Below are 26658 nucleotides of genomic sequence, written 5' to 3' on the forward strand. Positions count from 1 at the left end.
CACACAAAGTGAGAGTTTTTCTAGAAGACAGGAAATAGAAGAGGGTAAATGGTTGTTTTCTTAACCTCTAAAGAAGAATTTAGAACATTTTATTCTCCATCCTACTATTGAAAGTAAATATAGATCCAAGAACAGTTCATTTGTGTTTCGTTTTCTAATTATAGAAGTGCAAACAAATCCAGCAGTAGAAAGATTGGCAGAGTGATTCTGGATTACCCATAGTCCCTCCCCCATAGTCACCAATGGTCTACTCATTGTTTTCAAAGGATACAAACATTACAGCATTTTTATTAACTTAAAAATTTGTCGAACATTGTTGTGGAGGTTGGAAAACCAGTCATGGGTGTAAGAGTGAAACAAGCCCATGTCCTCATCAGGGACCCGGCAAAGGCTGTGGTCCAGGTCCTCTTTGAGAACTTGGGGGTCTCAGGTAGGGATGGAAGCACTTACTTGAGGTCCCAGCTCCTACAGGACAGGAAGACTGTGGTTCACTACCAACCTGGGTTATGTAGTGAGACCTCTCAGAACAGGGAATGGGGTTGTGTAGGATGTCACACAGGTGAAGGCAGGTACAGGATAGAACGAGGCCTGTCATTGGACGAGAAGGAAGGATGGGCGGGAGAAAAGTCTGAGGGAAGAGGAGGAGACGGGAATGGAAGGGGACTGGAGGTGAAGCCGCTGAGAGAACATGGAGGCGGATGTTAAGATTCCTCTCTGCACATTTACAGGTTGTTATGAATATTCTTAAGGGATGGATGTGTATAGGGATTTGTATGTTTAGGTGGGCAATTGTATCTTATCAATTGGATCAGAGGTTACTGTGTTGTGTGTTCTTTCACGTGACGATTTAAGTTTAAGAGAGTGTGTGGCAGCTGGAGACACTAAGCCACCATGGAATTGGGATGTATATGTCTGGCATGGTGGCAACCTGCCTTGGGAACTAGATAGGTAGAGAGATTGCTGCCAGGCTCAGAGAGAAGCCATCGGCAGTGTGATATGGGATGGAGCAGAGTGGGTGAGATGCTTTGCTGACTGAGATGAAGATATCTACCAGATATCTTGGGGCACTGCAGTTCTGGATCTAGTGTGGGGTAAAAGAAAGCCATTTTTTATAATTTTACAGCAACAGGTGTGAACCCATTTTTTGAGCATAGGAAGGGGCTGACACCAGCTGATCCATCATTCTATCTCACTGCTCAGTTTTGCAAGCATCTGGTTGAGGGCCAGGTAAGAAACAAGATGTTCTTTAAGATGTGAGGTTCTTCAAGGGGCAGTAGACAGACAAGGATCGCAGTTAGACTTTGGACAGCGTCTCTGGCCAACAGTCCGCTTCCATTGCTAATGTGTGTTGAGAAAGAATAGGCCCGGGTTGGGGATTTAGCTCACTGGTAGAGCGCTTGCCTACAAGCACAAGGCCCTGGGTTCGGTCCCCAGCTCCAAAAAAAAAGAAAGAATAGGCCTGGTGTAAACTTTTCACTGTTCTACAATCTGTGTGATTTGGGGGGGGGGGGGCATGCTGTTTTTCTTATCTCTGTAACAAAACACCATACAGAAACAACTTAAAGGAGGGAGACTTGGGTTCACAGTTTGAAAGGGTGTAGCCATGGTAGTAGGGAAAGTCATGCATGGAGGAGCCGATGACTGTGTAGTCCAGGAAGCAAGAAGTTCTGGACATAGCACGGGCATAGAACCACGAGGGCCCGCCCCTCGTAATCCACTTCCTGTAGCTAAGCCCCACCTCCTAAAGGTTCCACAACCTCCCAACCGAGCGCCATGAGCCGGAAACCAAGCATTCAAACACACGGCCCTGTGGAGGCCTTTTGCCTTTCAATCATAACAGAGCATTTTTCAACTTTTAAGAATTATTAATATTTATCTGCGTGTTGTGTATTTGTGGGCGGGGTTTCATGCATACATGCATTGTGTTCAGGAGTCCTCCTCACGAATACCATCCATGTCCTTTGAGACACGGTGCCTCTTTAGCATGGAGCTCATCAATTAGGCTGGGCTGGATGACCAGAGAGCCCTGGGGATGCTCCTGCTTCTGTCTCCCCAGCATCTGGACTACACGGGCTTTTAAAATGTAGGCTCGGAGGCTTTAACTAGGGTCCTTATGTTTGCGAGGCAAGCACTTTACTGACTGAGATATCCACATTTTTCAACTTTAAAAAAAAAATCATTTCAGAAGCTTCAGTAAAGGGCAGTGACTTGAATGACTTAGCCTTGGAAAGCCTCTGGTGGGGGTGGGCTCCACACAGGCTTCTCTCCCAACTTTCCTCAGTAAGGCACTTACAGGGGCAGCTCCGTATGGAGCCCAGGGAAGCAGTGTCAGATGGGAACACATGGGGTCAGATGGTTGGAGAGGCAGCCAGATGGTTGGAGGAACTGAGCCAGAAAAATATTAAAGCAGACACGGGTGGACACCCCTGAAGCCCGGCACACGAGAAAAGGAGGAGGCACATTCTCTTAGGGCCACAGAAGGAAATCAGGACTTTGATTTAAATAACTCACTTTGGGAGCTGGGGGTCAGAAAATCAAGGCAGAGAAAGCCAGGTTCTTGATGGTTAAAAATTTAAATCTGAAGAGCTGATTCCAAGATGCCTTCTGCGTCTTAGAAGCACAGCAGGACCAGTGAGAGATTGGTAACAGATGTCTGTCTCTTCAGGGAAATACGGAAACCCACGATGTGTATCTGCCCCATTCCTTCCCCCAGCCCCTGTAGGCAGCTCCCATCCGGAAACCCTCGTAAAGCCCGAAGCCGCCTTCCCACTACGTAGCTTGCTCTGTCATTACAAGGGGACAAGGAAGAATCCAGCGTTTCCCACTAGGTTCACTGACCCAAGAAGCAAGGCCAGGAAGAACTGCTGACTGAATTCCTCCTCCCTCCCAAGGAGCCCAGGGCACTGCAGAGTTGCAGGATCCTCGAGAGAGAGCGAGCGGCCTTTGTGCAAAGTGCAGGTTCAGCTGAATGCTTGAAATGGCTCTCCAGACCGCCTGGCCTTGGGTCTTCTCCAGGACCAACTGTAAGACAGTGAGAGGATGCCTAAGCCCAGAGGCTGTTGAGTAACAGCCCTGTGAAGTCACCCGCTGGGAGGCTGGCTAGCCGGATGAGCCCATCCCTTTGGGCAGGTTAAATGACCAGCATCACTGTGACCCAAGAGGGGCTTCACAGCTGAGGACTGGAGAGCTACACAATATGCAATCACGGTGATTTCCTCTGAATGTGAAGTATCCCAGAGGGTAGGCGGGAGATGAGGGGGCTGGAGGGGGAGGGGCTTTTGTAGCCGAATCAGCATGAGCAACCACAGTACCTCAGAAATGCATTTCACAGAAATCCAAAAAGAAAGTGATTTTTGTCACAGATTGTAGATCTAATTATCGATGGCCTTTCTAAACTATTTTTTGACTTGCGCTACCTAATTGCTTTGCTTGAATTTGTTTTCCTAGACATCTTTCTAACACCTAAACGTGTTCCTCGTAAAGGAGAGAGCAGAGCGCTGGGCCACAGTTTGAGTTTATGTAACAAGCTGAATTCTTTTGCTGTTTTAGGCCTGAAGGAATCCACATGTAAATGTAGATGCAGTGTGGACTTCTAAGGTTTTACTAAGTACCAAAGACAGGAAACAATGAAGTTTAGTGGCTCGGGATGGACTCTATTCTTACCCAACCAACTTTTTTATTTTTTATTTTTTATTTTTAGGGTTTCTCTACGTAGCCCTGCCTAGCCTCGAACTCAGAAACATGCCTGGCTTTGCCTCCTGGGTTTAAAGTCGTGCATCACCACATCTGGCCTACTTTTGATTTTTAAAAATGTTTTTCCAAGGCAGGTCCTCCTTGCTATATAGCCCTGGCTGGTCTCGTTCTCACTTTGTAGCCCAGGCTGGCCACAACCCTCTGGCAATCCTTTTACCTCACCCCCCCCCCGTCCCCCAAAACTTGAGATTACAGCCACCTATCACCACACCCAGCTCTTGCCAATTTTAAAATTATTCCTTATTATTTATTTATTTATTTATTTATTTATTTATTTACATGTATGTGTATATGCCACAGCTCATGTGTGGAGGTCAAACAACAGACGACCTTTCAGGGTCAGTTCCCACCCTCCCCTGTGGGTCTTGGGATCGAACTCAAGTTGAAAGGCTTGGTCAGCAAGTGCCTTTACCACTGAGCCTTCTCACCAGCCCCTTGCCAACTGTTGTTAACGTGTTTTGATCCCAGCCATGGTAGTGAGGTGGGAAGCAGAGACACGAAGGGAGAAGGAGGGGGATGTAAGAAACATCTTAGGGCTTAGTTAGTCATCCCTCTTGCTTCCTGGACCCATGGCTGCCCCCTTGCCAGGGCTATTTTTGTCTCCTCCCTATGTCTTCTTTCAGCTTTGCTCAGATTGTAGGCAGGCAGTGAGGCGTGAGGGCGGAGTCTCCAAACCGGGGCTCCGAAAACACCGGAATCTCCTGTAGTTTTCCGTAAACCTTGCTCTCTGTGGTATAAGTAGACTTGATTCTCTCAGCTGCCAGTCCAGTTCCCCTCCTTTCCTCTCACATTTATAGGACTGGGCTTGAGAAATAAAAAAAAAAAAAAGAGGGAAGGCTCAAGAGAGCAACAATGTTGAAAGCTTCGAGGTCCATTTGCTCTTTCAGCTCTCGACTCCTGGGCGTGGGCAAACAGGTTGGAAGGGTTCAAAACCTTCGAGGATTGGCTGTAGGCTGTGGGAGGGGACCTGCTGTCAAATGGCTTGGGGTAGGCGTTGAGACTAGAGCACCACCGTAGTTTGCCAATGCTACATCGGTCACTTCGGTTGGCTTCGAGGATTTAGTCAGAGGGCGCAGGTCCAGGCCATCCACAGACAGGAATCAAGAGGTAAGTGTGCCGGTTAGTTTTTGTCAACTTGACGCAAACTAGAGTCACCTTGTGGTGGTTTGAATAAGAATGGCCCCCACATGGCAGCTGGCAACTGTTCCTAACTCCAGAGGATCTGGCGCCCTCTTCTGGCCTTTGTGGGAATCAGGTATGCACAGAGTGCACAAGCACACATGCAGGCAAACCATTTATACACATAAAATAAACCTTAAAAAAAATATGGAATTCAACTAAGAAGGAAGAAGGGAGAGAAAATAGACTCCATTGCCAAGTTGACATCATCCTCTGAGGTTGGCCGTTAATTGGTCCCAGTATTTGTTTTTCCACTTTCTGTATAGAAGTGGAGGCCGTTCACCGTTACTGAGGTCCCCACAACATACTAGGCAACATATAACATGCCACAAACACGACAATAGTAACCAAGTGTTCTATAAAAACATATATACTCAGTACCTAGATTCTCCAGCATCTCGTTGTCTTTGTTGCATTAATAAAGGATAGAGACCCTTCTACTTGTTTTAATTTATGGATGTATTTCAAAGTAACACAGTTACCTAATTCCTCAGTAGCCTGCTGTTAGCACAAAAGAGTTTGGTGTTTGTTTAGGGTTTGGTTTTTGTTTTGCTTTCACGTGGCATTTAAATGCAGTAAAAAGCACACCTCCAGAGTGTATGTACTAAATTTTCCCAAAAAACGTTTCTAGTGGAAAAAGTTTCAAGAAGTTGGAAGGAGTTTTACAACAGCTGTGTCAATCATTGTATAGATATCACTCTGCATATTTTATTATATTTGCTATGATACCCGTCCATTCTTCTGTCTACTTAGCTTTTGGGGACAGTTTAAATACTTTATCTCTGTGAAATACTTCAGCGTGGAGGGCGTTCCAGACATTTCTTGTGTTTTTCTTTCACATGATTTGAAATTTTCACGTATAGTAAAATGCATACTGTGTGTCTCTTGAGATATTTGCTGTTGGAGGTTGAGCTCGGAGCTCCACTGTGCTAACAAGTTGTTCTCCCATGGCTACACCCCAGCCCTTCAGTGAGTTCTGATGAGCCCCTACCAAGGTGCAGAACAATCAATCTCCTTTCCCCCTCCCCCAACACGATCAACCCTACAGGGCCCCCACCCATTGCCTGCCCAGTTGCCCCCGAGACAACCCTGCTTCTTTTTCTACCATACATTTGATTTACAAATGGCATCATACCGTCTCATTACTCTTGTGTTATTTTTGAAGCATTCTGTGCATGCTTGATTCCTTCAAAGGCCAGAAGAGGGTGCCAGATCCTCTGGAGTTAGGAACCGTTGCCAGGGGTCATGTGGGTGCTGTAGTTGAACCCAGGTCCTCTGTAAGAATGGCAAGTGCTCTTTACTGCTAAGCCATCTCTCTAGCCTCAGATTCTATCTATATCTATGTCTATATCTATCATCTGTATCTATCTATATATCTACATCTCTATATCTCTATATCTATATATTTATATCTATCATCTATATACCATCTGTCTTTCTATCTATCATCTATCAATCCTCTGTCTCAATTTTATTTGCTGTGTGTTTACTCACACATATAGGCTGTTTATATCAGCAGTCTATGTCTTTTTCTCTTTTGTCCTTGTAGTCCTGGGAACTTCAGCCAGGGGCTCACACATGTCAGGCACGTTCTCTGCCACTGGCTTATAGCCCCAGCCCGTATGTCTTGTCCTTATTGAGCCATACTTCGTTATAGGATGGATTAAGCAATTCCCCCTAGCCTCTTGGTGGATCCCTGGGCTGTTTTCCACTTTGGGGCTTCTGTTACTCTTCTATCCTCATGGCCAAATAGCTGACCAAAGTAAGAGAGACGATGGTTATTTTGACTCCTGGTTCCTAAGAGTTCAGACCATGGTCTCTCAGCAATGTGATTCTGTGAAGCAGGGCACCATGGTGGAGGAGTTCTTCGTGGTGGGCAGGAAGCAGAGAAAAGAAAAACGCAGGAAGATGCCAGGGATGTTCTGACCCCCTGTTTCCTTCAATTGGGTCCCACCGCCTATTTTTTCATACTGCTAAATAATGCCGTTATCTTTAGAGTCCGTCAAAGGAGTGATGTGTTTGTTAGTTCGGAGCCCTCAAGGTTTGCCTGTGTGTGGAGATGTCTTTCCAGATAGACCCAGAGGAACACAGCAGTGATTTCCCAGGGATTCTACCAAGTGGATGGTAGATACTGTGTGTCCCAACACAGACTCTCTAAATGGCCTTAGGCAAGTCTTTGGTGGATATGTGCTTTTATTTCTCATAGGTAAATACCTTGTGTGTGTGTGTGTGTGTGTGTGTGTGTGTGTGATATGAATGTGCAATGTGAACATGGAACGTGCACTTTGTAAGTCTTTTATACACCCATTAGCCCAGCATTGAGTTCTGGTTGTCCTTTTAGGATCGTCTGTTGTAGGCTGTGGAGGAATCCCTGACTGAGTGAAGTCCTCAGTCAATGCACATGCACACTTGTTGACAGGAGCGAAGCCATGTTAAGGACTCCAAGGCTTTGGAACCATGGGAAATTGGCAAAGCCATTACCCATATGGCCCAGGGTCAAGAGAAAGACCAAAGATTTCCTTGGGAGTCTGCCTGTTCAGGAAGGATTAGTCAGTGTCAGTACAGGCTAGCAACTGCAGCTTCCCACTCCCAGCTGCTTACAGCCTGAGACTGCTCGCCTACAGAGGCCTCCTCCGACAGACTAGCTGCCCTCCCTCTGACTTACACAATAAACTCACGGTATTTCAGGTTGTGGTGGGTGAGAGAACTCCCACCAGAATCCCTTTACTATACGTGTCTGTCCTTGCCTCCCCATCCTAGTCAGGGTTCCGTGAGTCGACCTTGACCTTGGCAGCCAACGTATTTAATTTTAGCCATTTCTGTGGGGTTGTAGTAATGACTCAGTTGTACTTTAGATTCCCATTTCTTTGATGATTAACCACAGTGAGCACTAGTTTGGTTTTGATGACTCCTTATTTGTGTTTCTGCCTTTATGAAGTGTTTACCCAAAGGCCAATTTGAAAGACTCCTTGTCTCAGTTGTCAGAGTTATTCTTATCAGTGTTATATGTAACTTGTGAATATTTTCTCCAATTGGTAGCCTGCCTTGTTATTTTAGTGATAGCTGGTGATGAACAAACGTTTTGAATTTTGGTGAAACATAACAATCATTTCTGTAACCAGTTTATGAAGCCCTTTTCTCCCTGAGTCACAAGCATATTTGCTCATGTTTCTCACTAAAGCACCATATGACTACAGCGTTTGCACCAATGATTCATTCAAAATTACTGTTGGTGAATGGTATTAAGGACCAGATTACTTTTCTTCCATACGGACATTGTTTCTACCGCTTTATTCATTAAATCAAACCTTTCTGTTTAGTTGCTTTCGATGCCCTTTTGGAAAAGCAAATGAGAATTTAAGTACCAGCCTATCTCTGAGTTCTTGTCTGTTTCAGAAATCTGTATAAACAACCTTGGGGGGAAGCAGAATGTTTACTGTGTGAGTAATCGGTGCTCTCAGCATGGGCTAGAGACAGCAAAGCTGCTCTCCTGGGGCCAGGCGCTGTTCCCTTCACAGGACGAACGTGGTGTTCCAGCTGTCCTGGTAGCCAATTGCCTGGACATTCCTCATGTCCCTTCTCTTGTGATTGGCAGGAAAGCCACGGATGGACTTCTGAAGGTGGTGCAATGTGTGCATCTCAGTCCAATGCATCCCAGGTGGTGACAGTCCCTCCACATCCCCCTTCTGCAGTGAGACCAAAGAGATGCCAAACCTATTTGTTGGTCTTTAAATCAGTAGTAAACTATGTTGGTGCCCTAGGAGGTACTTGTTAGGGAAGTAACTTTTTGCTAACATATTAACTGAATTAATTAATTCATTCAAGTGTGTGTGTTTTTTACATTTATTTATGTTTGTTCATTTATTTATTTATTGAGAGAGAGAATATACAGGCATGTGTGAGTAATGCCGTGTGTATGCAATGGCATGTGTGTGCAATTGGCATGTGTGCAATTGGTATGTATATACAATGGCATGAATGTGCAATGGGTATGTATGTGCAATGGCATGTGTGTGCAATGGCACATGTGTACAATGGCATGTGTGTGCAATGGCATGTGTGTGCAATGGGTATGTGTGTGCAATGGCATGTGTGTGCATTGGGCATGTGTGTACAATGGCATGCATGTGTAATGGCATGTGTGTGCATTGGGCATATGTGTACAATGGCATGTGTGTGTAATAGCACATGTGTGCCGTGGACATGCATGTGCAATGATGTATATGTAGAGGTCAGAGGACACCTTGCAGAAGCTGGTTCTCTCCGTTCTCTCCTCCTACCTTCTGTAGTCTGAGGATTGAACCCAGGTGGTCAGGCTTGGCAGTTCACTTTTACTCATGGAGCAATCTTGCTACCTCTGTTCAGTTCTATTGAGATAGAGGTTTTCTAAGTTGCTCGGGCTGGCCTTGAACTGGCAGTCCTCCAGCCTCACACTCCGAGGTGCTATAGTCACATGCCAGCAGGAGAGTTGTTAGCACAGTAACACGCATCAATTAGGCAGAGGTCTTATTCAAGCCCAGTGTGTCCATGCTGAGATTTGGGTTATTTGGTTCTTGTCTAATTTTTCTGTTAATCAGTGAAGGAGAAAGATTAATAAGATCATAGAATTTTGGGCTGGAGAGATGGCTCAGTGGTTAAGATCACTGACTGCTCTTCCCAAGGTCCTGAGTTCAATTCCCAGCAACCACATGGTAATAGGCATCTGTTGCCCTCATCTGGTGCTGTCTGAAGACAGACAGTGTACTCACATACATAAAATAAATAAATCTTTTTTAAAAAAATCATAGAATTTTGTTGCTCTTTAAAAAACTGTGTATTTTCTTTTAGTATTTAAGCTGGTACCTACATATGATTTTTCTGGTGAGTCAATTCGTTTATCATTATGAAATATCTTTATGGTAATGTTTTTAATCTAGAAGGCTATATTCTCTAATATTACCATAGTCCCTCCAGTCTTTTCTTTTTCCTCAGATAGGGTTTCTCTGTGCAGCCCTGGCTGTCCTGGAGCTCGTTCTGTAAACCAGATTGGCCTCAAACTCACAGAGATCCACTTGCCTCTGGCTCTTGAGCACTGGGATTAAAGGTGTATGCCCCACACCACCTGGCTCTCCAATGTTATCTTAAAACAGCACACTTTCTCTTTGCTCATTTAATTACTTTCAATCTGCTAGTTATATATGCATATTTGAACACATCATGGAAAAGCTAGAGTTAGGTCTTGCCTCTTAATTTATTCAGAAAAACCGTCATTAAAATGTAGTGCAATGGGATCGGGACTATGGGTCAGAGGTAGGGTGCTGGCTTAGCAAACATGACGCTTGTGTGAAGCCCAGTTCATACGTACGGACGGTGCTGGTGACTCAGACTTGTAATCCCAACACCCAGAAGGCTGAGAGGGAGAATCCTAAATCTGAAGATATTAAGGGTAATGTTTGACAACCGGCCTGTCATACACAAGACCCTGACTTAATTCTTTTAAGGCTAGAAACATGACTCGGTAGTTTTAGAAGCACTCACAGCTCTTCCAGAGGACCCAGGTTCAATTCCCAGCACCCGCATGGTAGTTCAGGCATCCCTAGTTCTAGGGGATCCGGCACCCTCTTCTGGCCTCCCAAAGAAGTGCACTTCCATACATGTGGGCGAGAGACTGAGACAAATATGGGTTTTTTTTTCCTAGCATAGAGTAATTATTCATTTACAAGGTTGGACTTCAGACTGTTGTATAGTTTCTGTCCGTCCCCTCAGCTATTCTCCATTTTCACTGTTTTCTTTGGGGTTGTTGAATGTCTTATCAAATTCCCGCCTAAGTTCTAAACTGGTGTTGACCTTGAAACACTCCATTTCTAACTTGGTGGAGATTGCAGCATCAGACCCTCGACCGTGTACCATATCTTAAAGCCGTCATCCCGTTGTTTCCTGTCTGTCCGACTGGGTAATTCTGGTTGGTTTGTCTCAGGTGTGTTTGGTTTTTCTTCCCCTCATTTACTTTTACACAACCTTTCTGCTGTGATTTTTTTTCCTTTTAGATATTATATTTTTTGCTTTTATAAATTGTCATACTTTGCACAGCTCTATCTTTGAAGTTTTCCTAGCTTTTCACTCACTTTTTCGTTCTCATTCTGAACATTTATTTGTTTATTTTTATTTAATTTTATTTCATTTTTACCTTATGGAGCACAGCTGCTTTGAAATCTCCCATTGCTAATTCTGAGCTACCTCTGGGTCGGTCTTTGCTAACTGCTTTTCTGTTGACACTGGTCTTTCTATTCCTGCTGCTTCCAGTGTTGGGCGAGTTTATAATCTGGTGTCTATGTATTTATGAGAATACTACCTCCTGGAGATTTTGAGCGCTGGTATATATTTCCTCGGAGCTATTTCAGAAGAAACCGCAGGGTGCTTTTGCTCCGAGTGGTGTAAATACTGTACAAGTCCGTTAAGAGTGTGAGTGCCGGCTACGCCATACCTCACCAGTCACTTCTGAGGCAGCAGCTCACAGCTCAGTCCGGTTACAATACGTTTATAAATATTTTCTAGAAGTTTTATTGTTGTGTGTACACATGATGTGTGTGAGAACCCTGTGTCATGGTTTGTGTGTATAAGACTGAAGATAACCTTTATGGAGTCCGTTTCTCTTCCACTTGGTGCTAAGTTTGGGGAACTGACCTTTGGTTACCATGTCTGTGAGGCACACACCCTGACTGGCCGAGCCCCATCTCATCAGCCCAGACAATGGCATTTTGAGATGGTCTTCCATATTGACCGCCCTGAAAATGCAGTTTTGGCTGAGTCAGAAATGTGGGCCGAGTTAAAGCCCAGGGTTATGATTCCCCTCTCTAGCTGTCTGTGATGCTGTCTTTGACTTTAGGCTGTCACGGTGTCTCTTACGTGTCCTCGGCTCCTTCAGGCCAGGAGAATGGTGGGTTTTCTGGCCAATCCGTTAGCTGTCTTCCAAGATGGTGACTATAACCTGCCCTTGGGACACAAGTTTATTTTTGGTTTCCTTTTTAAATTTTCTCATTTTTTTTTTTGATGTGCCTGGTATTTTGCTTGCATGCATTGCTGTGCACCGTGTGTATGCAGTGAAGCCAGAAGAGGGTATTAGATTCCCTGGGACTGAAGTACACATGTGGTGAGCTGCTCTGTGGGTGCTAGGAACCAAAGCCAGGTCGGCTGAAAGAGCAGCCAGTGCTCTTAACTCTTAACTTAGTCTCCCATGGGAGGACTCACCTATGCTACCATGGGAGGACTCACCTATGCCACCATGGGAGGACTCACCTATGCCACCATGGGAGGACTCACCTATGCCACCATGGGAGGACTCCCCTATGCTATTACTTTGACTTATTTGGCATGGGACTTCCCACATAATTTTAACACGTTCATCTGCCCAAGTTTGGCCATATGTCTGAGCCAATGAAAAGTAGTGTGTCTAACTTGGGATGCGTGTTGTCCTCCCTTCCTCCCTTCCTCCCTTCCTCCCTTCCTTCCTTCCTCCCTCCCTCCCCCCCTGTCTTTCTCCATGTTGCCCATGTTAGCTTCTAGTCTTGTATGAAGCTGAGGATGAAACTCTTGTCTCCAACTCCCACGTGCTGGACAACAGACATGTGCTGTAACACTTTATTTGTGTGGTACTGAGGGACGGGGACCTCAGCTTGCTAAACAAGCATTCTAACCAGCTCAACTACACCTCTCCTCTCCAGAGTTCCTGTCCTTTCTTCAAAAGTTCTTTTGGGGTTTTTATTTTTTGTGTATTAGTTTCTTTTAATTGCATGTGTATATATGTCTGTGTACCCCATGTATGTGTGTGAAATGCCCTCAGAAGCCAGAAAGGGGCGTCAGATCCTCTGAGACTGGAGTTGTATAGATGGTTTGTATCTGCCATGGGGAGGCTGGGAATTGAACCTGAGACATCCAGAAGAGCAGCAAGTGCTCTTAACCACAGAGCCATCTTTCCAGCTCTTGGGGTTCATATGTTTTAAAGGCAGAGTGATAGAAGGAACCACAAACCCCCACAGTATTCTGAAACAGAGCCATCCACCTCTCCTGGATGCCCACATACCCCTTGGTGGTCATGAGAGACAAATTCCTGTATTATTTAAGTCAATATAATTTTTATTTCTTAAAGCAGCATAATAAACTCCAATAAAGTAATGTGAAGGTCAACTCCAGGTTCTCCAGTAATATTTGTGGGATCAAACTCCACCACCTTCCTTAAACCAATGTGGAAAGGAAGAAAGGTTGCTGCCTGATTTAGGTTTGTGGGTAAGTCTGCGATTACGAATAACAAACAGAGGAAAAGCTCCGTATTTATTTAATGTGTGTTTTCTGTAACAAGGGAGCAGACAAATGAGCATTTCTTGCCAGGCCAGATGAAGAGAGAAGAGGAAGATGATTGAGTGGGAAGCCTAAGGCAGCTACAATGGTTTGAAGTCACCAAGGTGTGCTTGTCCAGCTCTCCTCGGAGTCCCTGAGTCTTCTGAGGTGGACTCCTTTCCTTTGTGTCTGAGGACAGCAGCTTTCGCATCAGAGGCAGGAAGGGAGGAAACCCTTCTGAGGTTTTGTGGTCTTCAGAGGAGGGCAGGGGAAGCAAGGGAAAACCCCTTGCACATGCTGTTTGCCAAGAAGCCAAGTTTTGGGTAACTGTTTTGAACACATTAAGTGGAATGACTACCTCCCAAAGATGTAGAATATCTCTTTATCATTCCAGAAATTTCCCTTTTGCTGAATGCAATAGTTAGCTTTCCCTCCCCCAACCACTGTCTCATTTCTTTTTTTTTTTTTTTTTTTTTTTTTTTTTTTTTTTCGGAGCTGGGGACCGAACCCAGGGCCTTGCGCTTCCTAGGCAAGCGCTCTACCACTGAGCTAAATCCCCAACCCCCACTGTCTCATTTCTTTTTCCTTTCTTTTCTCCCTTCTCTTCTTTCCTCCTCCTCCCCCTCTTCCTCTTCCTCCTCTTCCTCTTCCTCCTCTTCCTCCCCCTCCTCCTCCCCCCTCTTCCTCCTCCTCCTCCTCCTCTTCCTCCTCCTCCTCCCCTTCTTCCTCCTCTTCCTCTTCCTCTTCCTCCTCCTCTTCCTCCTCCTCTTCCTCCTCCTCCTCCTCCTCCTCCTCTTCTTTTTCAAGACAGGATTTCTCTGGCCATCCTGGAACTCACTCTGTAGACCAGGCTGGCCTTGAACCCACAGAGTTCCACCTGTCTCTGCCTCCCAAGTTCTGGGATTACAGGCATGCACCACCTCAGCCCAGCTACTTTCTCATTTCCACTATTGAAGAAGTTTAATCTGTTTGAGAATTTCTTACGGCTATATACTGTATTTTTTTATATAACTTCTTTTGCTTGACACAAAAGCATTGCATGTAGCCCATTCTGTGTCGTGTGTCAACATTTCATTTTGTGTGTGTGCTCACACACGCATGTACGTGCACAGGTTCATATGGAAATCAGAGGACTGCTCCCCAGAGTGAGTTCTCTCCTGTCATTTTGTGGGATCCCGGGATTTGAACTCAGGTCAAGCACTCTTACCCACTGAGCCATCTTGTCAACCCTTGCTACCTTTTCAGTAATTTGTTTTTGTGCATTCAGTGTGCCCTTGGAGCCCAGAAAAGGGCATCAGCTTCTCTGGGGCTGAAGTTACAAAAGGTTATAAGCCATTATGTAGATTCTGGGAATGCAGAGTCATCCCTGTAGCCTAGTGGTTGTCAACCTTTCCAATGCTGCGACCCTTTAGTACAGTTCCTCATGTTGTGATGACCCCCAACCATAAAGCTATTTTTGTTGCTACTTCATAACTGTAATTTCACTACTGTTATGAATCGTAATGTAAATATGTGATATTTCTGATGGTCTTAGGCAACCCCTGTGGAAGGGTCATTCGACCCCCAGGCTGAGAGCCACTGCTCCGGCCCCTTTAGCCTGTTTTTCTTTTTTTCTTCTTTTACTACTGTGGTTAAGCTGCTATAAAGACTTTTTGCCCCTTGGCTTACAATGAGATTGTAGTCTAAATGATCTATCGCAAAGCTGGATGGTGGTGGGGCCCACCTATCTTTGCACTGGGGAGGCACAGGTGGATCTCTGTGAGTTCAAGGCCAGTCTGGTCTACAGAGATAGGTCCAGGATAGTCAGGGCTACACAGAGAAACCCTTTCTCAAAACAAACAAACAAAATCCACCCAAACAACAAAACTAAACAAAAACCCAAATCTATTGCAAAGTGGAAAATATCACGAGTCACAAACACATTTACTGTGTCTGGCTTTCCGAGCATTAGAACTTAGGCCAACCCGCTTTAAATGTATTGACAATGGCAGAGCCCGAATCCTCCAGCATGTAAACCCACCTGGTAAGTCGTGACCCCATGGTCAGAGTGGGGGAGGGTGGCAGGTCACTGTCACTGCCCAGCATCTTGCAAGGACAGCAGTAGGCCTGAGAAAGAGATCAGAGTTAGAAAGTACAGGCTCTACCGAATGCTTATCATAAAGTCAAATAAATCACTAAGTCACACACTGGGGATACTGTACGTCTACTTCTCTGCAATAACTCCCTAAAAGTGTAGCTGCTAAACTATAAGACAAATAAATGCTCCATTTTCTTTTCTTTTTTTTTTTTTTTTCGAAGCTGGGGACCAAACCCAGGGCCTTGTGCTTGCTAGGCAAGCGCTCTACCACTGAGCTAAAATCCCCAACCCCAATGCTCCATTTTCAAACAAACTGCTAACAGTCCTTTCACCTGGCTCACATGCTCACCCCAGACGCAGAACTCCATTTCTTCAGTTTACGCCCTAAGCTGATACTAGTCCTTGTAGCCAGTAAGCCAGAATCTCATTGAGGGTTAAATGATCACATCATTTAAAAGCTTGCCCACCTCTATATACCTGGCAGCTCAGAGCTCCCTTTGAGGCTCGGCTATTTCTTTTTCTTCTCTCTCTCTCTCTCTCTCTCTCTCTCTCTCTCTCTCTCTCTCTCTCTTTGGTCAAAGCTCTTAAAATTATTTCCTTTTCATTGCTGACTCATACTTACCAGTAATATAAAATGTAGCTTGTATGTAATTAACTGTAACATACATGGCAGGGTTCAGCCCACTATCCCCCAAATAAAGCACCTTGACATTTGAGAACAGGGGAAGCATGAAGATTCCTCTGATTTGTCTCTTGACGTTCTCCCCTGAAGCAGACCCTCCAACAGCAGTCTGACTTCCCATGACGTGCGTCACGAGATGACCTCAGACAGACACATTCTGTACTTCAGCCTCCTGAGTTCTGGAATTAGAGACATGAGGCACCATGATGGGTTTTTTCATCTTTTCTATAACAGCCGATATAGGCTGACTAACAAGTATTAGGGAATACCTCATTGTGATTTGAACTGCTGTTTTCACTCTGTGTGTGTGTGTGTGTGTGTGTGTGCACGTGTGCGTGTGCGCTGCGTGTATGACTGTGTATGTGTGCTTTGTATATATGTGTAGGTGCAAGTGTGTGCTGTGTAGGTGTGTGACTGTGTTGTATATGTGTGCAGGTACAAGTGCGTGCTATGTGTGTGTGACTGTGTATGTGTGCTTTATGTGTGTGTGCAGGTGCAAGTGTGCTGTGTGTGTGTGACTGTATGTATGCTTTGTGTGTGCATGTGTGTGTGCATTGTATGTATGACTGTACATGTGGGCTTTGTATGTGTGTGCAGGTGCTAGTATGTGCTGTGTGTCCGCGTGTGTGTGACTGTGTGTATGTAGTTGTATGTGTGTGCAGGTGCGAGTGTGTGTGCCTGTGCATGTGTGTGCCCGCATGCACATGAGCGTGATGTCTTTATCGCTCTTCCCTGTAATCACTGAAGCAGGGATAAGGGTCTTCTCCATTCCTCTGCATCTGAGGACCCAACTTTCTCGACCGGAGTTATGGGGACTGCTGTCCTTCTGCATGTTCCCTGTTCCGTTGTCTTTCATTGTTATACATCAGTGCTTTGGACTTGACAACTTAGGTTTTATGCTTTCATGTGCTTTTCTGTAATTATCATCTTCCTTCAGCTTGAAGAACTCAGTTTTGGTTTTTCTTTAGGAAAAGCCTTGTAGTGATACTCCATCTTGGATTTTCTTAGAGGTGTCCTCTGCTTGGAACTAATTTTACAATTTGCTTTTATATTTTTTTATTTTTGTTTATTTTGGAGGGCCATAGCTACAGATGATGTGGGGCACTATACCTGGCTTGCAATGTCCTTTTAAATCCTGTTACATCAGGGGTTGGGGATTTAGCTCAGTGGTAGAGCGCTTGCCTAGCAAGTGCAAGGCCCTGGGTTCGGTCCCCAGCTCCGAAAAAAAAGAAAAAAAAAATCCTGTTACGTCTTCAAAACAAGAAACATTCAGTAGGATATGTAGAAACGATTCGGGGGATATGATTTGAAAAAAACAAAGCAAAGGAAGAACTGGAAGAAAAGAATCTGTTATTCTCCATGTGAAAATAAATACCTCCTTGAGGGTTTTAACTGGTGTGGGCGGTTCCCTCAGAGTTGTAATACGATGAAAAACATGGCCAATGGTATGGAACTCAAAAAGAGGCAACAGTACGGGCCATGGAAACCCTCTGTAGCAGGTTCCAAACACAAAATCACGATCACTTTGGGAATAAAGGAGCAAGAGTGACATACTGTAGCAAGTTCCAAACACAAAATCACGATCACTTTGGGAATAAAGGAGCAAGACTGACTGGTATAGAAACTGAAATAGAGAAAAATTCACAGAGGGATTCAGAAGACACACACACACACATGCACACACACACACACACACACACACACACACACACACACACACAGAGTCAGATGAGATTGACAGATTGACAGATACACAATTTCACATATCAAACCAGACCTCAGTCTTAATCTGTTGACTTAAGGACTTTGAGTACTACAGACTGTAAAGTTCGTGTGAAAAAGAATAGATGGAAAAATTGGTGTGTGTGTGTGTGTGTGTGTGTGTGTGTGTGTGTGTCTGTGAGAGAGAGAGAGAGAGACCCCTTCTTCTTTCAAAAATATGGTATCTACTTGATAATGCCTTGTTATGGTTTTTAATTGTGCAGGAAATTGTTCCTAGGGGTCAGCGGGTACAGGATTGTATGACATCAGAAGATGATGCCAAGGTGCTAATACCAGGGAACTAGACTTGCGTCAGTTATCAATGTACTGCCTCTCAGATTCAAACAGATGTCCTTTAGGCTAGCACGATATCCAGCATTCTCAGTAGAGGGCGCTAGAGCAGCGAGCTAGAAGGACTGCAGTTTCTCCTCTATTAAAATGGGGTGGTGCCCAGCAAACCCATTACAATGGAAAATGTGGCTAAGCTGAAATGTCTTTGACACACCAACCATCAAACATCTAACTCAGCCTAACCTGTCTTCATCATGCTCAGGCCATTAGCCTGTACTTGGGGAAAACAGACCTAACACAGTCCTTATTTCCTGAGCTCATGTAGTTTATTGAATGCTATGCTTAAGGTAAGGAGCAGAATAACTGTGCAAATACTCTTTTGTACCATGATAAGGCCAGAAAATTATAAACTGTGAACAGCTTTCTAAGTTGGGGTCTGTCTGCACTCTTGCTCTCTGTTCCTCTGCCTACAGAGTCAGTATTGTGGCTGTGAGGACATTTGATGGAGTTCTCAGCTCCAACCGTATCCCATAATGTGGATTTCCCCAGCCGCCCTGTAGTTTCAGCCTGTTTTCTGGGCTTCATGAGTACACACCTGAGCTCTGAAAGATTCTGCTTGCCTGAAACCCAGTGGACTCCCACTGGACAGCCAGCTTTTCTTTAGACCCTGTTAACTGTGCTGGTAGGCTGCATTTGTCTGCACTGTGAAGGTTTGTTTCCTGCCTGCCTGGGGTGGACAACCCAGTCTAGCTCATGCAAATCCCCTGCTATGTGAGGCAAGTTCAATTCTCAAAGATCTGGGCATCCTGAGTGGCTAGGGGGGAGGGTACTTTGGTTCTGTCTTTCCTTGGGTATTCTCAGTTTTAGGGTGCTTACCTAATTTCTTGTATACTGTGGTCTTTTGTTCTCCTTACTTAACATACCCTTATGTTACACTTCATTGTTCAGACAGTTGCTTTAGACAGCAGCACTCGTGGTTTGATGCACAGCTGCCTTCCATTTATAGAGAGAAGTCTGTATATAAATGGAGCACTGGTGAGTCAGTTTTTCGCTGGTTTTTGTTTTTGTTTTTTTGTTTTTTTTTTTTGTTTTTATTTGGCGGGGGTTTGGAAGTGGGTTGGGCTCCCACTTCTCAAAGGAAACGCACATACCCTTCGCTTCAATAGCGAGACTGGGAGGTGCATACCTCACGTAAGTTGTCAGACCTGAGAGGAGGCGAGGATCCTAAGGTCCCTGCTGAAGAGGTCAGTGGTCACCCGTTCAGCCGGGTAGTACTTCAGGTTACTGACTGTGTGACAATGAGATTCTTGGGGAAGAACAACGATGTACCATCTAGTCTACAGTCTTAGTTTAAATGTAAACCGGCAGAGAGGCGGGAGACTAGAGAACAGGGAGGCTGGGAAGACAGTAACAAAAATGTAGCGAAACGGAGTAAATAGGCCATGGCTGTTTGAACTCCTGTGATTTCCTTTTGTTAAAATCTTTAAGACCTGAGAGTTCACAAGTTCATGGTAGCCCTGTGATCCTAACAATAAAAACTGCAAGTGACGTCAGCAGTGGCCCTTACAAGTTAAGGCACACCAACAAGCTAGGGACAGTAATAAGTCCCAGCCTACCCTGGTGCCTTAGCGATTGGCAGTAAAAAAGGAGCATCCCAGGGGAGTCTGATGTAGGTGGTATCTTGACCACACTTCTAGAAACATGAGTCGGCATCAAATGAGCGCCCATAAGAAAAGTAATGTTTTATCAAAAAATCAGGATAAGTTATTTCTCCACCCACGAAATGAGCCAATTCAAGCCCAGATTAGATTAGATTAGATTAAATGCGGGTTTGTTGGGAAGTTGCTCTTGAGTGGGTGAGTTCTCTGGCCCCTTGACCATAAGGGAGAGGAGAGGAGAGGATGAGGAGAGAGGAAGAGTGTGAGAGGGGTGGGGGTGCAGGAGGCCAAAGTGTCTGGATTATATAGGGATGAGCCTCTAGGGGAAGGGCAGTCCAGCCCCTGGGCTGGAGAGTTCAGAATTGGGAGCAGGGTATGCCTGGTAGGGGCTGAGGGATGCTGGGAGAACCTGAGACCAGGTCTGTGTTGATATGTAAAATATGAACCTCAGTCCTGGGTCTGAAACCAAGCACGGTAGGTAAATGGTTCATGTAGGTTCATGTATCCCTTTATTGTCTGAATAGTCGTCTGATGCTTCACCCAGGAGGTTAGGATGTATATCTCTTTTGCCATTGATTTCTGTGTGGCCATGTCCTCATGTGTCCCTGATCACCTTAGACCTGCTGGAAACGAAGTGGTGATTTCAGATAGTCCCTTTTCTTTCTAGTCAGAAGGTTACTAAAACCTGCTTCAAAAAAAAAAACAAAAAACAAAAAAAAACTGAAGAAAAGAAAAACGAATTTTGAATTAGTAGGCTAAGTGGTATCAAGGAAACGAAAACTAGAGAGCAATGAATTTGGAAACACAAAAATAAAAACCCAGTATTTTCCTAAGTATCTCGGAAAACAAAACCAGTAATTTAATGAAAGATCCTTGAATACTTCTGCGTGGATAAGGGAGGGGCTCCCAAGGCTCCACTCCTAGCCGAGGGAGGGACTGCTGATGGTGACCGGGGGAAGGAGGAGTCCTTTTTGAGGGCGTGGCCAGTGGCGGGTTGTTCCACCCCCCACGCACAGGTGGGCAGCACTAATTGGATTCCGTGGATGAGAGGGGGCGGTGGATGAGAGGGTCCTGGGCGGCTCCGGGGAGGTGGGAGGATAAGATTAAAGATATACGAAGTTCTTGAACGATGAACTTTTAAAAAAGATCTATTAAGTGCAATTACAGCATTTGAGGCATATTTGTCCTTTTTTAGACTAGGCGAGTTTTGGTCAGACATTAAGAGAAACAGAAAATGGGCAGGACCCGCCCATCTTCTCTCTTCAATGGCAGCTGCCGCCGATTAGGCCCACGGTGGACAATTTTTCTGTTTGGAAACCAGCTGTACAAAGTGAAACCTAAAGTGTATCCTGCGGGCAAAGGAAACCGTGTGAGGTGTCTCGGAGAATTCTGTGGCTCCTCCCCTCATTCTTCTGAGACAACTCCCACAAGGAACTGGGAACTCGAGTCAGCCTGTAGGGACAGGCTGGAACTTCCCAGGTGACCTGACTTGGTCACAGGGTGTACTCTTTCCTGGAACTCCCTGGGTTTCTGGTATATTCTTAGGTCACCGGCGACCCCACCACACCCACCGTGAGAAGCACCTGCTCTGGAGTCACAGGAGTGGGCACTCTGTGAGCCCTGTGTTCCGAAGCCCCCGGGGAAGGAAGGCGTGGCTGTGATCTCAGTTCTCACTGTCACAGTGAGACCCAGTTAGAAGGAGGGTTCTACAGTCCGTGACTTTTTTTTTTTTTAATAGTGAGAAAAGAGAGCTGGAAAGGGATGAAAACGCAGGCTTTTCTATCGGTGTTTAAAATATACGTTGACAGTGTAGTGATTTTAAAGTGAGGGGGTCTAGTCCAGCACCAGGGAAGACGGCATCCATCTGGAATCAGATTTCACAGTCCCGCAGGTGCTTCCCTCATTTCATTGTAACCATGGAAGGGTAGTGATAACATCGACGGAACAGATGCTATACTTTGGAGGGTCTTCAGTGTGGCATAACAATGTCCCTGTCACTCTGCCGTGAAGTTTACTTTATGTGTCTAAATCAGAAAAGTCATCTTAACAGGCTGTGGATTGACCCCAGTCATCCTGAAGTATTTGTACTTAAATGTGTGAAGGCAGGGGTGGGGGGAGGGGTGGGGGGAGAGGGGTTGGGGGTGAGGGCTGGTGGTGGCAACCTCAGGTGCCCTTTCCCAGGCCCTGACTACCCTACGTTTTGGGGCAGGGTCTCTCACTGGCTTGGAGTTTACTAAATAAGGTAGACTGGCCAGCAAGCCTGGGATGTGCATGTCCCCACCTCCCAGTGTGCCTTCCCATGTCCTGCTGTTTTTGTATGGGTTCTGATGATTGAACTCTGGGTTACAATGTAAGTACTTTCTCTCTCACACATGCCTATGGCGTGTGTGTGTGTGTGTGTGTGTGTGTGTGTGTGTGTGTGTGTGCCAGAGCATACGTGTGTTTGCAGGACTGGGTTCTCTGCTCCTGTGCAGGTCCCAGGGATGGAATTCAGGACTGTCAGGTTGGGGGCAGGCACCTTTTCCTGCTGAGCCACCTACCTCCCCACCCATCCTCGGAGAGTAGAAAGTGTTGTGTCCCGGGAGTCCTCCAAGGCATTTTACTAAGAACACAGTGGTGACTATCGTCCTGATTTGAGTAGACTTACACCTTGGGTCACAGAACCCCTCACACACGCTCTCATTGAAATTTGACAAGAGAAATCAGTTCTCATGATCCATGGGTCAGACATTTAGGGAAACCAGCTTCTAAAAAAAAATATTAAAACAACCTGATTATGTAGCGTAGTAAGTGTATTTCCTGTATCAGTTGGCAGCATGGATTTGGTTTGGAACTGGTTTAGACTTCAGGTTTGAGAACCTTTGTCTCTGTCAATAAACTAATGAAGGGGGAGAACAGCCCGAGAAGTCACCACTGAGTCGTCCTCCTGGAGAAATGCGGCAAGACCTGAGCGCCATGGAAACTGAGACCTCTCACGGTGTAACACAAGTGTAGAATGGCCACTGGTCTTTATTACCATCTGACGATGGCTGAGTGGATGAAAAGACTGATGGCCGAGGTCCAAGCCTCAGAACCCACATAAAGTTGTCTAATTCTGCACGTAACCTGCGGCACTCACAGCCACCCAGTATCAAATACATACACACCAAATAGATTTTTCAAAGAGCAAATGAGAAGAAAAACCCCACAAAAATCTCCATATTCAACTTGACTATCTTTGGAATTCTTCATTAAGGTTTTCGCGAAATACAACGCTCAAACATAATTGTCTACATCCACCGCAAAACAGAATCAACTAAGTGGTTAGCACACAAACAATGATCTTTTTCATTTTTAAAAATATAAATAACAAAAATGTTCAGGGGTTAACAGTCTTCTTTGTGTGTGTGTGTGTGTGTGTGTGTGTGTGTGTGTGTGTGTGTGTGTGTGCGCGCGCATGTCTTTTTAAGGCTTTGTGTCAGGGTGCACTGCCCGCCAGCAAGGAAGGCCACCGATACATTCCTGAGGGCGCCACACCTTCCTCTACGACACCTTGGCCTGAGGAAACCTGCACATCAGACACCCTTCATCGGGTCTCTCTCAGTGTCACCGGCTTTCCTCCCACAGAGTGGAAAGGCTCCCGCTGTGTGCAAGCTCGTAGAAGACCAACTGTGAAAGGCACAAAGACTCCTGGATAGTCTCTTCCGTTTCCTCAGGAAGCCCCCAATAACCCACAACTCAAACCGTGGTTGGTGGTGAAATATCTTTCAGATTCAACAGTGTTGAGAGTGGCATCTTTTGCTCGGGTCTTTCAGGAGAGGTTAAAGAGGAGAGGTCAACGTTGGGAAAACGCCACCGAATGCAGGGCCCCCCCCAGGAGTCACATGACTGGCGAGGGCTGGGGGCAGGGAGATGGCCCCTGCCTTGGGCCTGAAGTCTGAGGGCAGCGACTCCAGCAGACACCTGACCTGCTCCTGGCCCAGCTTTATTTTGTCATCCAGCTTCCGCTGCTCGATGAGGAGTGTGGACTTCATTTTCACGAAGTGCTGGTAGTCCTGGAGCTGCTCGGCGGACAGGTAATTGGCCAGGATATCCAGCACCACGCGCTCCCTCCGGTCCAGGTTCTCCTTGAGCTCCCGGGCATCCTCATGCTGGCCAGCCAGAACCTTCCTTTTCTCATTCAGAGAACTCTGCCAGGGTAAACGAACAGGCAAGTCAGCCATAAGACAGGGAAGCAGACTCCTGCCTCTCACCGGACAGCAAAACATTGCTCTACTCAACAGTGCTAAGGAAGGATGTACATATGTATGTAAATTATTATTTATTATCCTTATGTTGAACACTGTGGTGGGTAAATGGCTGTGGTAACAACCTGACCTTTTTAGGCCTACACTTACTGAGTCAATCCTCAAGTTCTCTGAGTACTTCGTGTCCCCTTGGGGATGAGTTAGATTCTCAGCCACCTCTCTGTCCACTGAATCAAAAACTCTGCAGGGCGCTGGAGAGCTGGACCTGGTTCAGGGCACAGACTGACTGTTCTTCCTGAGCTCTCCTCCTGGCACCCTCAGAGCAGTAACAGTGGCCTCTAACTCCAGTACCAGGACAACCCATGCCCTCTTCTGGCCTCTTCAGGTAGTGTACACGGGGCACACATACATATAAAATAAAAATAAACAAGCTGAAAAAGGTTTTTCTCTTTAAATCTCTGCAGGCAGGGCCTGAAATCTGTGTTTTAACAGGACCTCCTGGTGATCACAAACAAACAAACCCAAAAACAACAACCCAGAAAACCCCAGACAATCGAGAAAACAAGTGCAGCAGTCTTGTACCAACGGGAGTATACTCCTATCTTTAACAAAACCAATTCTGCCATCCCAGGTTTCCTCTTGGCCTCTAACCACGAGTGAACTACGTTCTACAAGGATGCTGGTGTTGTACTTTTAGGGTTTCCCACACCAGGCCGTGGCATGCTGCCCACCTCTGCAGGGCCCATCGACTTTCCAGAAAAACTTCCTATGTTCCTGCATCCAACATGCCGACATGTTGTAAACGCCACAGTACGCACCTTTTAAAAATTTTAAATCGAATAGTTTTCAGACCTTTCAGGCCAAAACCAGTGAGAAAATGTAAAAGGGAATTCGATCCTGAAACGCAGTGGCTTAAACATCCCTCGGTACAAATTACCTTACAGTCCACGTGACTCTGCCTCAAACCCCCCAATCTGGACTGTCAGATCTTCTTGAGATGGGGTCTCCCTGTGGCTCAGATAGAACACTGTGGACATTCCTCCCCTACCCGCTACCAGCCAGGGCGCACGGAGACACCGGATTTGGTACTGATTGGGTCACTTGTTCTCCTTCTACTGATATTTTTAGTTTCTTAGAGAGGCCAAGCACTAACTCAGTATGGTTAGGATTCAGGACACTGCTCGTGAAGCCCAGTGTCTGTCCCTCCAAGTGGTGGACCACGGAGTCACATCAGCATACTTGCCCATGGCCTGGGCCCACCGTACAGATTCCAGGGAGCTCATTTCTTATCCCAATGGTTCCGTGGTCCCTCTCTCTCAAAATGTCTATCTAACGTGCTTTTATCTGAGGAAGGGAGTCAGGAAAAAACCACCTGGTCCTGTGCATCTATCTGCTTTCCTCAGGGTTCCCTCAGCCCTAGGTGTCCACACTGAGTCCTGCCTAGAAGACGCTCTCTCAACTCCACAGCGACTGCGTCTGATGGCCCCTCTGACGGGCGGAGGGCTCAGATGGTAGCCCGCTAGGACACATACCCTTTCTTCTTTACTGGCGTCTTCACCAAGGCCACTGAGGACGTTCTCTACTCGGGCGAGGCGTCCAGACAGGGAGAGCAGCAGGTTGACCACCTTGTCCAAGTCGCCTATGAACATCTTGTACTTGTCGAACTCGTTGGGTTTGCAGAGCTCACTGATCAGGGCCTCCACCTCCTCCCCCAGGGCATTGTTCAGTCTGATGTCCGTGAGCAGACTCCCCTTCGCTTCCTGCAGGGTCTCCAGCTTGTGGGTGAGGCTTCCAATGAGCTCAGCCTACAACGACAGGAGAGGTGAGGCAAGGCTGCTGTAAGGTGGACGGACACCTCCTGGCCCCACCTTGCCTTCAAGGCTCAGCTAAATCTCAGCTCTGTGAGGACGATGACTCAAATCAGAACAACTGTCTTTCTTTTTGCCTCTCCCTGAATGTCTACAACCGCCATTCTTTGAGCCTATTCAGCCTACACCTGATTACACACTGACCAGTCATATTTCCCACCGTGAGTACAGTTCTGTCTTTCTGACTAGCTTGTTAGCTTCTCATTCAAAGCCCTTTCATTCTTACTGGGCACAGTACCATGAGCAAGAAGGGAGGGGCAGGGTGAACAATCTCTTCTACAATCGAGCAGCCTCAGACCCGGGTGAAGGGAATTGTCCACAGAAGAGAGCCGAGCTGTATTAGCTGGCCTTTGTGCAGCTACTGTGAGGTGCATGCTCTGTCTCATCGAGTCTTCCACAGACAGCAGGTGAGGGTGAGAGATGGGGAGGCGCCCCCTAAGGCCCACACATCATCAGATGGGCTCTCCTCACACGATTGGCAACACTGTATCTGGAAGCCAGTCAGCTTTGCCTTTTAACTAAATCCAGACCTGCTTACCACGACTATGTAAGCCCCTAATTACAAATTTCCGACCTTACAAAAGGAGACTACACAAACATATCCTGTGAATTCTGTTGTTATTACAACCTCTGGGGGCGGGGACGGGGGTCTTGCTTTGCGGCCCAGGTTTGCTTGGAAGAGATTATGTAGACAACTCTGGCTGGGAACTTAGGGCAATTCTCCTGCCTCTGCCTGCGGAGTGCTGGGATTATAGGCATGCAACACTATGTCCAGCCTTGGAAAACAGAGGACTGGAGATGGGTGAAGGAAATGAGTATGGAAACCACTGTTCTGCTCGCCCCCATCGTG

The 26658-nt window shown here is 46.1% G+C and overlaps 1 protein-coding gene and 1 long non-coding RNA gene across 4 annotated transcripts in view; both read right to left on the bottom strand.

Annotated features, from left to right (window-relative positions):
• Nucleotides 1-13026: 13026 nt before the first annotated feature.
• On the bottom strand, nucleotides 13027-17092 carry LOC134481829 (uncharacterized). Its single transcript, XR_010057675.1, has 2 exons — nucleotides 15266-17092; nucleotides 13027-13572 (listed from the first exon to the last, which is right to left on the bottom strand). It is a non-coding gene; the product is annotated as an uncharacterized LOC134481829 (long non-coding RNA).
• A 5602-nt stretch (nucleotides 17093-22694) lies between these two features.
• The window catches only part of Shroom3 (shroom family member 3), a 297390-nt gene continuing 293426 nt past the window's right edge, over nucleotides 22695-26658 (bottom strand). For 2 of the 3 annotated variants that reach the window (XM_006250723.5, XM_039091852.2), the window contains 2 exons: nucleotides 25473-25745; nucleotides 22927-23883 (listed from right to left, as the gene is read on the bottom strand). In XM_006250723.5, the coding sequence (XP_006250785.1) occupies nucleotides 23515-23883; nucleotides 25473-25745 (642 nt within the window). In that variant the 3' untranslated portion in view covers nucleotides 22927-23514. Of the gene's footprint in view, nucleotides 23884-25472; nucleotides 25746-26658 lie in introns of all 3 variants that reach the window. The other variant, NM_001100889.1, reaches the window with a different exon arrangement.

This window comes from Rattus norvegicus, chromosome 14, assembly GCF_036323735.1.
Source record: "Rattus norvegicus strain BN/NHsdMcwi chromosome 14, GRCr8, whole genome shotgun sequence".
NCBI classification, from domain to species: Eukaryota; Metazoa; Chordata; class Mammalia; order Rodentia; family Muridae; genus Rattus; species Rattus norvegicus.